The sequence below is a fragment of the Cervus elaphus genome, chromosome 31 (assembly GCF_910594005.1).
Source record: "Cervus elaphus chromosome 31, mCerEla1.1, whole genome shotgun sequence".
In the NCBI taxonomy this organism is placed as follows: domain Eukaryota; kingdom Metazoa; phylum Chordata; class Mammalia; order Artiodactyla; family Cervidae; genus Cervus; species Cervus elaphus.
Window position 1 is genome coordinate 3,187,338 of NC_057845.1, and position 12,157 is coordinate 3,199,494.

The window sequence follows — 12,157 nt, forward strand, 5'->3', positions numbered from 1 at the left end:
TTTTTTTTTTTTCATTCTGTGTAGATTGTAAGTAAACTTTTGGAGGGAGGACTTTTCTGACAGTGCACAGAATGTTTCACTTTGACATCTCAAGTTCAGGATACTTTGATTTTATCTTAGGAAATCACTATTGTGGAGATATTTGAATGTTTGCAGTAATTATAAGGGCCTGTCTTCAACTTTCTAGGTCTTTCCAGGGGGAGAAAATGCACCCATAGCAAATAATAAATAGATAAGTTAAATATCCTACCTCCTGGAAAGCAGCTGTCATCAATGGTTATTAATATAACTTATTAATATAAATAGTGATTTTAACTACTATGCTTTACTTCTTCATTTGATTAAAATGCCAAGATTTCCATCAGTAGCTATGAAGCTATCTAACTGATCTCTAAAACAAGACTGTATATGAATGAATTCTGTGTGTTCTCTTTAGGGGGCAGTGATCATGTTATATCCTTATGCCTAAAGCCATACTGAGACTTGGGAAGTTTTCTTTCTTTTTTTTTTTTTTTTAATCAAATTTAACTCCCTAATCATGTAGTCTGCTTACAAGCCAGACTCGTGGTTTTTGACTAGATATTAGAGCACGGTCTATTTCTGCATGCGTGCTTCAGTCTTGTCCAATTCTTTGCAACCCTATGGACTGTATGTAGCCTGCCAGGCTCCTCTGTCCATGGGATTCTCCAGGCAACAGTACTGGAGTGGGTTGCCATGCTCTCCTCCAGGGGAACTTCCTGACCCAGGGATCAAACCCACATCTCTTAAGTCTCCTGCATTGGCAGGTGGGTTCTTTATCACTAGGGGCTCCTGGGAAGTCCAATCTATGTGTAAACCTACTACAAAGTCTATATATTTAGTATTAGCCTTATGTGAGTAAAATCACTGTTTACTCATTTCAGTAGAGATGCCACCCAACAACTGTAATAACAAATAAGATTATTTTATAAAAGCACGGTAGGAGAGCAATACAAAATTAACAAGGTAGTGTGGGTTCTCTTGCGCTCTGGTCCTCAGCCCTGACTTGCCGTCTAAAAATATCCATCAAAGTCATCTCTCTTAAGTTATGAATCATAGCTCGAAACAGTTGGTCACAGTGCCTATGGATGAGGTCGTGTGAAATTCCAAATCCGTACAGACACCCTCACGCCCCGGACTCGCCCGTGCTCCACAGAGGGGCGGAGACCAACCGAGTCACGCGCGGCCAGATGAACTCAAAGCTTGACCATCTGCTGCACATTTGCTCTCCTTCTGTTTCTCTGCGACACCTCTCCTGGGAAAGTCACAGACTTTTCCATCAACTAAAGAAAAGCCAGTGAACTGGAAGAGAGAAACTCTGTGAGCTCTTCCCACCTGCCTAGTGGAGATGCCAGCCAGGAGGGAAGGGAGGCCCTGCCCACATCCCTGCCCGATGGAGCAGAATCTGACCAACCACCCATCCATCCGGAGGCCCATCCCTTTCTCCACTTCCCAGCACCAAAAAGTCTCAGGGACGTTCTCCTCTTCTGCTGGAATCCTCTCTCCCCTTTGCAGAAACAGCATGCCCTCTATAGATTTCCAGGGTCCTTCCAGGCCTCCTCGTCTCGCCAGTCACCTGGGTAGAGGACACGCTGCCTGCCCCAGCCCAGCTCTCAGCCACTCCCATCGGCTTCTCACCATCCCCAGAGTTTAGTCTGCAAAAAAGATTCAGAAACCTGGTAACTGACAGCCCCTGCACAATCTTCCTACAAGTTTCAAGACTGTCCATCAACACCTTCCCCTCTGGTTGGAAAAGATGGCAGTGGTCTCCCAGTTCCCCAGAACGACACCCCCGTCCAGGACCCAAACCAGTGATGGTGGGGGCGGTGGGGGGGAGCAGTGTTCCTGCAGAACTTTTCCCAGGAGCTCTGATGAAACATCCTCCTGAATCTAGGCTTTTAATCATTGAACTCAGGCATTTCAGTTCTAAGATCTCATGCTGTTTCACAGTGTTCACTAGTTCTTAAAACACTAGAGCTAAATGCGTACCTGTATTAAAGCCAGTGTGTAGAAACAGGTTCTTTGACAGTACATTCATTTTTAAAAACCAGTACTATTTTAGACAGTTAAAAAATGACCGACTGAATGGGAAAATACTATTGGGAATTTTTTTTTTTTAAACTGCTTCCTTTACATTAAGAAATGCAAGGCCTTTTTATGCAGAGTGAAATAAGTCAGAAAGAGAAAGACAAATATCATATATTAACACGTATGTATGAAATCTAGAAAAATAGTACTGATGATCCGATTTGCAGGGCAGCAAAGGAGACACAGACATAAAGAACAGACTTGTGGACACAGTGGGGGAAGGAGAGGGTGTGATGATTTGAGGGAACAGCATTGAAACATACATTACCATATGTAAAATAGATACATACTCCCACATACAGTGGGAGTTTGATGTAAGACACAGGGAACCCACAGTCTGTGCTCTGTGACAACCTAGAGGGGTGGGATGGGGAGGAAGGTGGGAGGGGCTTCAAGAAGGAAGGAACATATTTACGGCCGATTCATGTTGATGTATGGCAAAAACCATCGCATATTGTTAAGTAATTATCCTCTAATTAAAAAAAAAAAGAAAAAAGGCAAACAACCATAGGGAAAATGTACCTTTACCACCTATAGGGCATAAAAAAAAAAAAAAAGAAAGATGCAAGCCTTTTTAAAATTAACTTTATTGTTTCCCAATTCAATTAAAAAAATTTTTTTTTTCAAACTAGCTCCAGTGTTTGAAAGCCCTAAGTAATATTTGCTGGACAGGGCATTGTCCTGAGCGGAGTGGTGGGATTCTGGAACTGGATTGGGGAGGATCATGGAACAATAGGATCTGAAGTTGGAAGTTTTTGAAACAATGAATGATTCAGTTTCTCCATAAGAATTGTAATGAAGCCGTCCAGTCAAAGGTCATGTGCAGGTAGATTCCAATTCCTTTCATTTTTTATTTTTCAGGCCAAATTTGAATCCCTCTTTAGGACTTATGACAAAGATATCACCTTTCAGTATTTTAAAAGCTTCAAACGGGTCAGAATAAACTTCAGCAACCCCTTATCTGCAGCAGATGCCAGACTCCAGCTACATAAGACTGAATTTCTTGGAAAGGAAATGAAATTATATTTTGCTCAGGTGAGTAGATTGCACTGATACCCACGCTTCCCCCTTCTCCCTCTCACCCTTAGAGTGAAAGAAAGTGAAGTCACTCAGTCGTGTCCAACTCTTTGCGACCCCATGGACTGTATGTAGCCTACCAGGTTCCTCCGTCCATGGGATTTTCCAGGCAAGAATCCCATGCCATCAAACCCGGATCTCCCGCATTGCAGGCAGACGCTTTACGTCTGAGCCACCAGCTTTCCCATAAAACAGTGTATATACCTATTGTTGTTACCGGCACTAAGTTGTGTCCGACTCTTCTGTGACCCCATGGATTGTAGCCCTCCAGGCTCCTCCGTCCATGGGATTTCCCAGGCAGGAATCCTGGAGTGGGTTGCCATTTCTTTTTTCAGGAGATCTTCCCAACCCAGGGATTGAACTTGGGTCTGCTGCATCACAGGTGGATTCTTTACCACTGAGCCACCAGGGAAGTTCCTAGACACCCATTACCTATATGTTGATTGAAAACTCCAAGAAATCATCTTCAGAGGGGCAAAATTCATACTAGAAATGTATCACATCCCCTATTTTAAGAAGATAGTGGGGTGTAGTTGATCCCTGACCTCACAGATGACCTTCTTGAGTTGAGTGATGATGGGAAAAAGAGTCTTTTTCTGACTCTGGAAGGTGGAGGACCACAGGGTAGTGGGCGTGACTTTGCTAGAACCCCAGACTAGAGCGGTTCTGGCTTTATGCAGGTTCTGTGCAGGGCTCAGTAGCCTGCTCACTTCTGGAGAACCTTTATCTGCACATCAACACTCCCTGCATATCAACCCACCCTGCACATCAACACGGGGGCTGCCAGGTCCAGTCTGAAAGGGGCGGGGGGGATGGGTTCATCAGGCAGGTAACAAAATGGTAAGAAGTCCTTCTGGGAAGAAATCCTTCTGGTAAGCAGGGGTCTGGGCACCAGGGCAGTCCCAGGTGGGGTGGGGGGCTCCAGGGCAGGTTTGCTTTTTGTCCTGCCCATCACCCCCTTCCTGCCCCTTCCCCCCCTTGATGGTAGACCACCCACCTTCCAGGCAGCTCATAAATTTCCACTTGAGGGTGTTATAGAAGTCTTAACAGCTTGGCAAGAGGGCAAGAGCCCTTCAGCTCCTGCTCCCTGGTGAAAAAGACCCCCTTGGGGGCCCTGAGTTCTCGGAGCAGACCCTGTAGAGGGGCTTCTGGACCCTGCGGGGAAGGCAAACTTGCCAGCCCTGCCTGGGTAAATTTGGAGCCGGATGCCCTGCCCCCTGGTAGATCCAAGCCTTAGACCTTGAATCCTTGGGAACAGATGCCCTTCTGCGTTTGGTGTGGTTCCATTTAAGTGATTGCTTAGACCCTCCCATGACCTTTTCTGGTTTATTAAAGTAAAGACATGTTCATTGTGAAATTTTTAGGCGGGGGGGGTGGAGGAGGGGTGGGATACTAAAGAACAAACAAAATCCAAAGTGGCCAGATTTGAATGTAAGATGACTCCAGACAGCCCTCCATTCACTGGCATAACTTTTAAGCCCCTAGAACCAGGATCTCAGTTATTGTCCCTTATCATTATTTTTTTTCTTAAAATATGTATCCTAGAAACTGGGCTTCCCAGGTGGTGTTAGTGGTAAAGAAACTGCCTGCCAGTGCAGGAGACAGAAGAGATATGATTTGATCTCTGGGTCGGGAAGATTCCCCAGGAGGTGGACATGGCAACCCACTCCAGTATTCTTGCCTGGAGAATCCGCATGGACTGAGGAGTCAGGCTGGCTATATAGTCCATGGGGTCGCAAAGAGTCAGACACGACTGAAGCGCCTTAGCGTGCATGCACACATCCTAGAAGGTGCATTTATTTTTTCCTTCCTCCCTTTAGAGCCCCAAAGGGGGAGGGAAGCCTGAGAGCGTGGCAAGTCCCCATCCCTGCTTTGTCCCCCTGAAAACTGATGTCGGTCCTGGAGGTGTTGCTTAGCCTTTGGAGCGTCTGTGATATGTTGTAATGCCTCCGTAACATGAGGAGCTGCAGGCAATTGGTTCTGAAATCCCTTCTGACCTTGGCCACAGCGCTTTATTTTTTTTTCCATCTGTACTAAAATTACCTCTATATATTTTCTATTAGTCTCAGTTCAGTTCAGTCACTCAGTCGTGTGTCCGACTCTTTGCAACCCCATGGACTGTAGCACGCCCAGCCTCCATGTCCATCACCAACTTCCAGAGCTTGCTCAAACTCATGTCCATTGAGTCAGTGATGCCATCCAACCAACCATCTTATCCTCTGTCGTTCCCTTCTCCTCCCGCCTTCAGTCTTTCCCAGCATCAGGGTCTATTCCAATGAGTCTGGGTCAAGCATTCTTTCTCGTGGTCCACGGTGCCTATGAGTCCCTATCCCGGGAGGGTGCTCTAATCACGTTTGCATGGTGATCTAAGTTCCATCTCCCCGCCGCTTGTGAACCGTATGGCGATTCATCCCGGGCTGAGCCTGTGGACACGGCTGCGTCCCTGACCCCTGTCTTCCGCAGGCGGTCGTGAGGCGCCCTCACGCTGCCTCAGTCCTTCCCTCTTCAAGAAACATCTCCTCCTCCCTCTCTCCTCCAGACTTTACACATAGGCAGTTCGCACCTGGCCCCTCCGAATCCAGACAAACAGTTCCTCATCTCTCCTCCCGCCTCGCCGCCGGTCGGCTGGAAACAAGTGGAAGACGCTACTCCCGTCATAAATTATGACCTTTTATATGCTATCTCCAAGCTGGGGCCAGGTAAGCCCTGCCCTCGGGTAAGGACTAGGGGTGGGGGTGGTGAGGACCCGTGGAGATCTTGTGCCCAGGGCGTCCATCAGAGCGCCCCCTCACCCGGTCACAGGATGGATGCCAGCGCGCGCTGAGAATTGTCTCTGTTTGGCTTTCTGCCTCTGCATCAGGGTCACCCATTGCCGGGGAGCATGCACACCCGCCCGCCTCTGGCCTCCTCCCTTAGGAAGAGGGGCAGGCTGGTCCTGGGGATCTATCACCGTGATCTCTCTGCATCGCATCACGTGACTCCCTCCTCTCACCCACTGAGCCCAGCCCATGGTTGGGGGGTGGGAGACCCAAGACCCCCCTCACAGGTCCTGTTGCTCCAAGCGGGGATGAGCTGTTGGACTTTGAAAGGGGAAAATGGGCCTTTCCCCACTTCCGTTAAGTTTCATTTTTAGTCAAGGGAATTTTGTCCATCGACCTGGTCCTCACCTGCCCTTTTGAAGGTGTTGAGCAGTCAGAGACCCATAGATCACAAGAGGAGAAGGAGCCCCAGGCACACAGGCCCACAGACGGGTGCTCACCCGCTGAGCTTGCCAGGGAATGAAGAGGCTCTGTGCCTCTGAAGGGACAAAGGTGTGAGCATTTGGGAAGAAAGGTACTCTGGCCTCAGGCTTCTCATCCAGAAAATGGGTATTCCCCGGTAGAGCTGGACGCAGTATACAAGATCATCATGTAAAAAGCACTTCATACAGTGCCTGGCTCATCAGCAGAGCTCAGGATCTATTTTCTGGAAACAGTAAAATGTTGGTGGTTCCCATCCTATCGATAGGGTTTGGTTGAACTGGAAGGTGCAGGCAGGGGTCTTGGAGTGACCAGGTTTGAGCCCCACTTCTGCCCTATCCATGGGGCAAATGCAATAAACACCGAGGCCATCAGCTTTCTCCTTGACCAATAATCTGATTGATGTTCCTTTGAGTGGAGAGTTTTGTTTTCCTGGACCATCAGCAGTTTCATATGAAAAAGGTGACATTGCTGTTAACACCTCTCAGACAGAAAATTCCCTCTATGGTAGAAAGCAAAGATCACATTACCCGCTGCTCACCATGGCATGAAGGTCAAGTTGGAAGTGCCAGTGTTCCTCCGAGCAGCTCCAGGCTAAGGTGCATTAGCAGAGCCCAGGATTGGAAACTTCTGGAATGTCAGAGAAGGGAAAAGGGAGATGGTCACCTAGAGAAAGGAGTCAAAGTATCCCAGGGGCCGGAAGTGCTGTTAATGAACATTCTTTACACTCTAGAACCTACCGCTTTTTTTACAGATGTCTTGTTTGAGAAGCCCTTTTAGAGAATAGACATCAGTTTGCTTTCAGTTTATCCAACAATGAGCTTGAATAGTAATTCATATTTCAGCTGTGCTTTTCAGCCAACAAGACTGCAAAGATTTTGCAAATGTGATCCCATCCCCTTGCTTTCTGGATTACGCCTCCTTGGCAGGAGATAAAGATTTGTAAAGAGGATCGTGACCAAGATTTTGGGTGATACATCTGACCCTCTACCTTAACTTTCTGCCCCCTGAGAATATTGAAGCTCGTTCACCCTCTCAGTCCTCAGTCACGTCCAGCTCTTTGCAATCCCATGGACTGTATGTAGCCCACCAGGCTCCTCTGTCCATGGGATTCTCCGTCAAGAATACTGGAACGGGTTGCCATTTCCTCCTCCAGGGGGTCTTCCCGACCCAGGGATCGAAGCCTTGTCTCTTATGTCTTCTGCATTGGCAGGCAGATTCTTTACCACTGGGCCATCTGGGAAGCGCTCACCCATTCAGTGAAATGAAAGTCACTCAGTCATGTCTGACTCTTTGCGACCCCATGGACTAATACAGTCCATGGAATTCTCCAGGTCAGAATACTGGAGGGGGTAGCCATGCCCTTCTCCAGGGGATCTTCCTGACCCAGGGATTGAACCCAGGTCTCCTGCATTGCAGGCAAATTCTTTACCAGCTGAGCCACCAGGGAAGCCCTTTCAGAGGCAGTTACAATAACATCCCAGTCTCACGTGTGAGCTTGAGAAGAGGCAACAGCTTTTTTATGAGTAAAAGCCCCTTGACTGAGCCTGATAAATTTCAGGCTGCCGTACACCAGCAGGACTCTCCAGGTTTGAGGGGGTTGATAATCGTGTGGAAAAGGATGCTGTGGTCAAAAATGCTTTTGGAGCACCTGGTTCAAAACTCACATCTGTGTCTTTTGGGCAAAGAGGCTTCCCCATGCTTCCTGTCTCTAGCCTGGGCTGTGAGCTTCAGTGAAAGCCTTCGGTGGGGAGAGGTGCCCAAGAGGGCCTTACCTAACACCTTTATTCATACAACGATTTTTCCTGAATGGGTGCCACTTTCACCGCACCAGGGAAGCCCCCTGGGTAGTTCAGAGAAAGCTTAGTGTACATGCTAAAAAAAGTGAAAGTGTTAGTTGCTGACTAACCTGACTAAGTCGGGTTGTGTCCGACTCTTTGCGACCCCGTGAACTGTGGCCTACCAGGCTCCTCAGTCCATGGAATTTTCCAGGCAAGAGTACTGGAGTAGGTTGCCATTTCCATCTCCAGCAGATCTTCCTGACCCAGGGATCAAGCCCAGTCTCCCTCATTGCAGGCAGATGCTTTACTGTCTGAGCCAAGGAGACACCATCCAGAGTGTGTCTGGCTGCGTCCTTCGGTCCCCAGTGGATGCCCACAGAAGCTCAGCGAGCTGGCTTCTGCCTGCACATCCCTCTGCTCTTGCTTTTTTTGGCCCTCATCTCCTTGCCTGAGTTACCCTGCAATTATTTTCTTTCCCCAGGGGAAAAGTATGAACTGCACGCAGCCACCGACACCACCCCCAGCGTGGTGGTCCATGTCTGTGAGAGCGATCAGGAGAATGAGGAAGAAGACGAGATGGAAAGAATGAAGAGACCCAAGCCCAAAATTATCCAGACCAGGAGGCCGGAGTACACGCCCATCCACTTAAGCTGAACTGGCGCCCGGGACGAAGACGTGCTCCGAACCATGCTCGCGAGAAGGCATCTTTTACTGTGGAAGCAGCCGGTCACAGCTTTGGAGGCGGCAGCCGTGACCGCTGTGGCGGAAATTCCAGTTCACGTTGCTCAGAAGAGAATCGAGGCTTCGTCCCCTGGTTCCAACGCTGCGCCTCAGTCAGTGTTCGTGGCTCCTGGCCATGCCCCGAGCCGATCACTGAGTTTGGGGTGATCGCGCAAGGACATCTGGGAGCATCTTGAGAAAACCAGTAACGATAGTGTTTTGTACTTGTTCTCTTCCGGTAGGTTCTGTCTTGGCCAGGGGCAGATTGATCCACCGACCCCGGGGAGAGTCTTTGTGTCTAATCAGTCTACAAGGTAGACTCTCTCTCTCTCTCCTGGTGGGAAAAGGCACCACGCGAAGCCCCAAGGCGTCTGGTGCAGAAAGGTTGTGAAAGCAACAGTGCAACGTGGAAACTAGCGTTTCATTTTTCCCCTTCATGTTCTGGTATTTGTGCATGTATATTTCTCAGATTTCTCAGAACTAAGCTTTGTTCGTATATAGAGTTGCGCCATTGCTGTTTTACATCTTTTGGGGAGATAGGAAGGCATCCGCAAAGTCTATCACCTTTCCAGATTCATGACTGTCTTTGCAACAGCACTCACGGCAGGGTGGAGGGGATTCTACATGGAATACACACACCATTCTGCATCCTGTCCAATGCAACCAACAACTTGTGCTTTTGCAAAAGAAGTCAATCTGAAATTCCTGTGTAGCATTTCGCTTATAAAATTCAGAAAATAGCACTTTCACTGCCAACTTCTAGTGGGTGAGAAATTTTAGTTTAGATGTTTTAGATCAGACAATACATGGGTTTCATTTCTTTCTTTGACGTGGTGGTTTATATAACATGAATCATAGCCAAAACCCTTTTCGGGGGCAGTAGTCATTTGAGATCATTAATTTGTTTACCCCCACTAAAACATCAAGATAAACCTGTAAATAAAGCCGACAGTATATATTCACACCTGTTGTGCACCTGGGTGAGACGTATATGGCCGTGGAAGACTAGTGTCAGCTGTGTTAACCTCCTGTGAATTGTATGTTGTAGAAAATGCCTTTCGATGTTTGATGGGACTTGAATTCAAAGCACGTGAAGTGGATAGTGGGTATAAGAAGGGAGCAGTGCCTTTCCCATGAATTCCTGGTGGAGTTGTCACACTAGGTTACTGTTTGTAATTTTTTTCTAGCTGTCCTGTGTATGTCCGGTCCATAGGTATTCTCTTTTGGCCTTACGATACTGTAACCATGTTTGTCCTTTGGAAATACCTGAGGCCAAGTAACAGTGCATGCTTTGGAAAAGGGGAAGAGGGCTTTCTTTAAGAAGCAAAGGCGTTTGGCTGTTCCTATCAAGAAACTGACTGAACGGTCTCCAGACCCTGTTTACAGGACCTGGTGGGGTGTGGGGGACAAATGAGCAAGAGACGCTTGCATAGCCGTTCAAGTGTTCCTAGTTCAGTGCTTTTAAACTGGAGAGGCTAACCTCGAGATATTTTTTTTAACTGCATTCTCTAATAAATCGACACAATATGCTCTTTATGGAAAAGCTTTCTGTTGTTTTATTTCTAAGGGTCAGCCTGTGAGCCCTTTGACTTCTGCAGTCTCAGAAGGATGCACTCCTTTATCAGTCTGGGTTTGAAAACCCCCAGGTCCTTGCTGTGGTTCACAGGCTGTCGGCCACACTAATGGGGCATCACGTAGCAAAGAGGAAAATGGATAAAACTGAAATCAGAAGTCTGGAGAGTTTCCTTTGTCCAGGGAGAGGATGCTGAGATGAACATCCCTTTTGCCATCAGCTCCGCTAAACAATGGGCTTCCCGGGTGGGGCAGTGGTAAAGAACCCACCTGCCAATGCAGGAGGCACAGAGACATGGGTGGGTTCCTCCCTGGGTCGGGAAGATTCCCCTGGAGTAGGAAACAGTAACTCATTCCAGTATTCTTGCCTGGAAGATTCCACGGCCAGAGGAGTCTGGCGGTCTGTAATCCACACGGTGGCAAAGAGTCGGACATGACCGAGTACATGCGCACACACACATACACACACCCCTCTAAACAATGTTTCTGATTGTTAATTTGAGGAATTTTCTTTCCTATAGAAAATAGGCCTGTGGAACATACTAAGTTGCAAAGGCCAGTTATGTTCAGAAAGTCTATCTGTAAGCCTCCTATCTGAATTTCATCTGGAACTCTTATCAAAAATGGTGGTGCACTCCTGGCCAGCACTCAAAGGCCTGTTTATTTGCAAATGATGTATATATGTGTACACATACATATATATATATATATTTATCTTTTGGGCTCAGATGGTAAAAGAATCCATCAGCAATGTGGGAGACTTGGGTTTGATCCCTGGGTTGGGAAGATCCCCTGGAGAAGGAAATGGCAACCCACTCCAGTATTCTGCCCTGGAGAATTCCATGGACAGAGGACCTGGAGGGCTACAGTCCATGGGGTTGCAAAGAGTCGGACACGACTGAGGGACTTCCACTTTCACACTCTCTTATTTGCGAGTGATGTCTGCATCTTTTTCAAGATGAACATCAGGCATTTTTCCATGGAAATTCGCATCCTCCTCTGCTTTCCTTTTAAGAGCAGCCTCATTCTGTCATTCTGCAAGAGCACCTGCATATTTTAAATTCATATATGTTTGAAGTCTAAGCATGTTGGAAAATCCTCATTTGCATCAAGATGGTTGAATCTGATTGTTGAGAAGATTCGCTAATTAACCACCAGGGAAGGAGGGTGAGGCTGTTTTTTGTCATCATGTTGAATAACTAGCAGCCACTGCAGAGCAGAACTGGATTGGGAAATGTGCTGGTCCAGGGTTCTATTTCATAAATAGAATAAAATTGAATTGTGTTGTCAGTTAACTCAGATTTCCTGCAGGTCCCCTTACACAACTGGAGAAATATGGGTGGCTGGTCCCATTGCCCAGGAAGCCTTCAGATCCTAGAGTAGAAATCCGCAAGTCAACAAACAGCCTCACTCGTGATGGATGATGTCTGACGAGTGGTTCTGAGTTCAGGTACCTGTGGCGGCCTTGGCTCAGATTCCAAAGCTAAGCATGCTCACAGTCTGGTCTCCAGGCAGACGGCTATGTTGCTGTTGGTCAGTCGCTAAGTCCTGTCCAACTCTTTGCCACCCCATGAACTGCAGCACACCAGGCTCCTCTGTCCTCCACTATCTCCCAGAGTTTGTTCACACTCATGTCCATTGAGTTGGTGATGCTCTCTAACC

General features: G+C 47.6%; 1 protein-coding gene across 2 annotated transcripts in view; it reads left to right on the forward strand.

Annotated features, from left to right (window-relative positions):
- Positions 1–10,459, forward strand: part of RCAN1 (regulator of calcineurin 1) — a 115,658-nt gene extending 105,199 nt beyond the window's left edge. For both annotated transcript variants that reach the window (XM_043892716.1, XM_043892717.1), the window contains exons 2-4: positions 2,968–3,141; positions 5,723–5,882; positions 8,685–10,459. In XM_043892716.1, coding sequence (XP_043748651.1) covers positions 2,968–3,141; positions 5,723–5,882; positions 8,685–8,857 — 507 coding nt within the window. In that variant the 3' untranslated portion in view covers positions 8,858–10,459. The remainder of the gene's footprint in view (positions 1–2,967; positions 3,142–5,722; positions 5,883–8,684) is intronic.
- Positions 10,460–12,157: the final 1,698 nt, after the last annotated feature.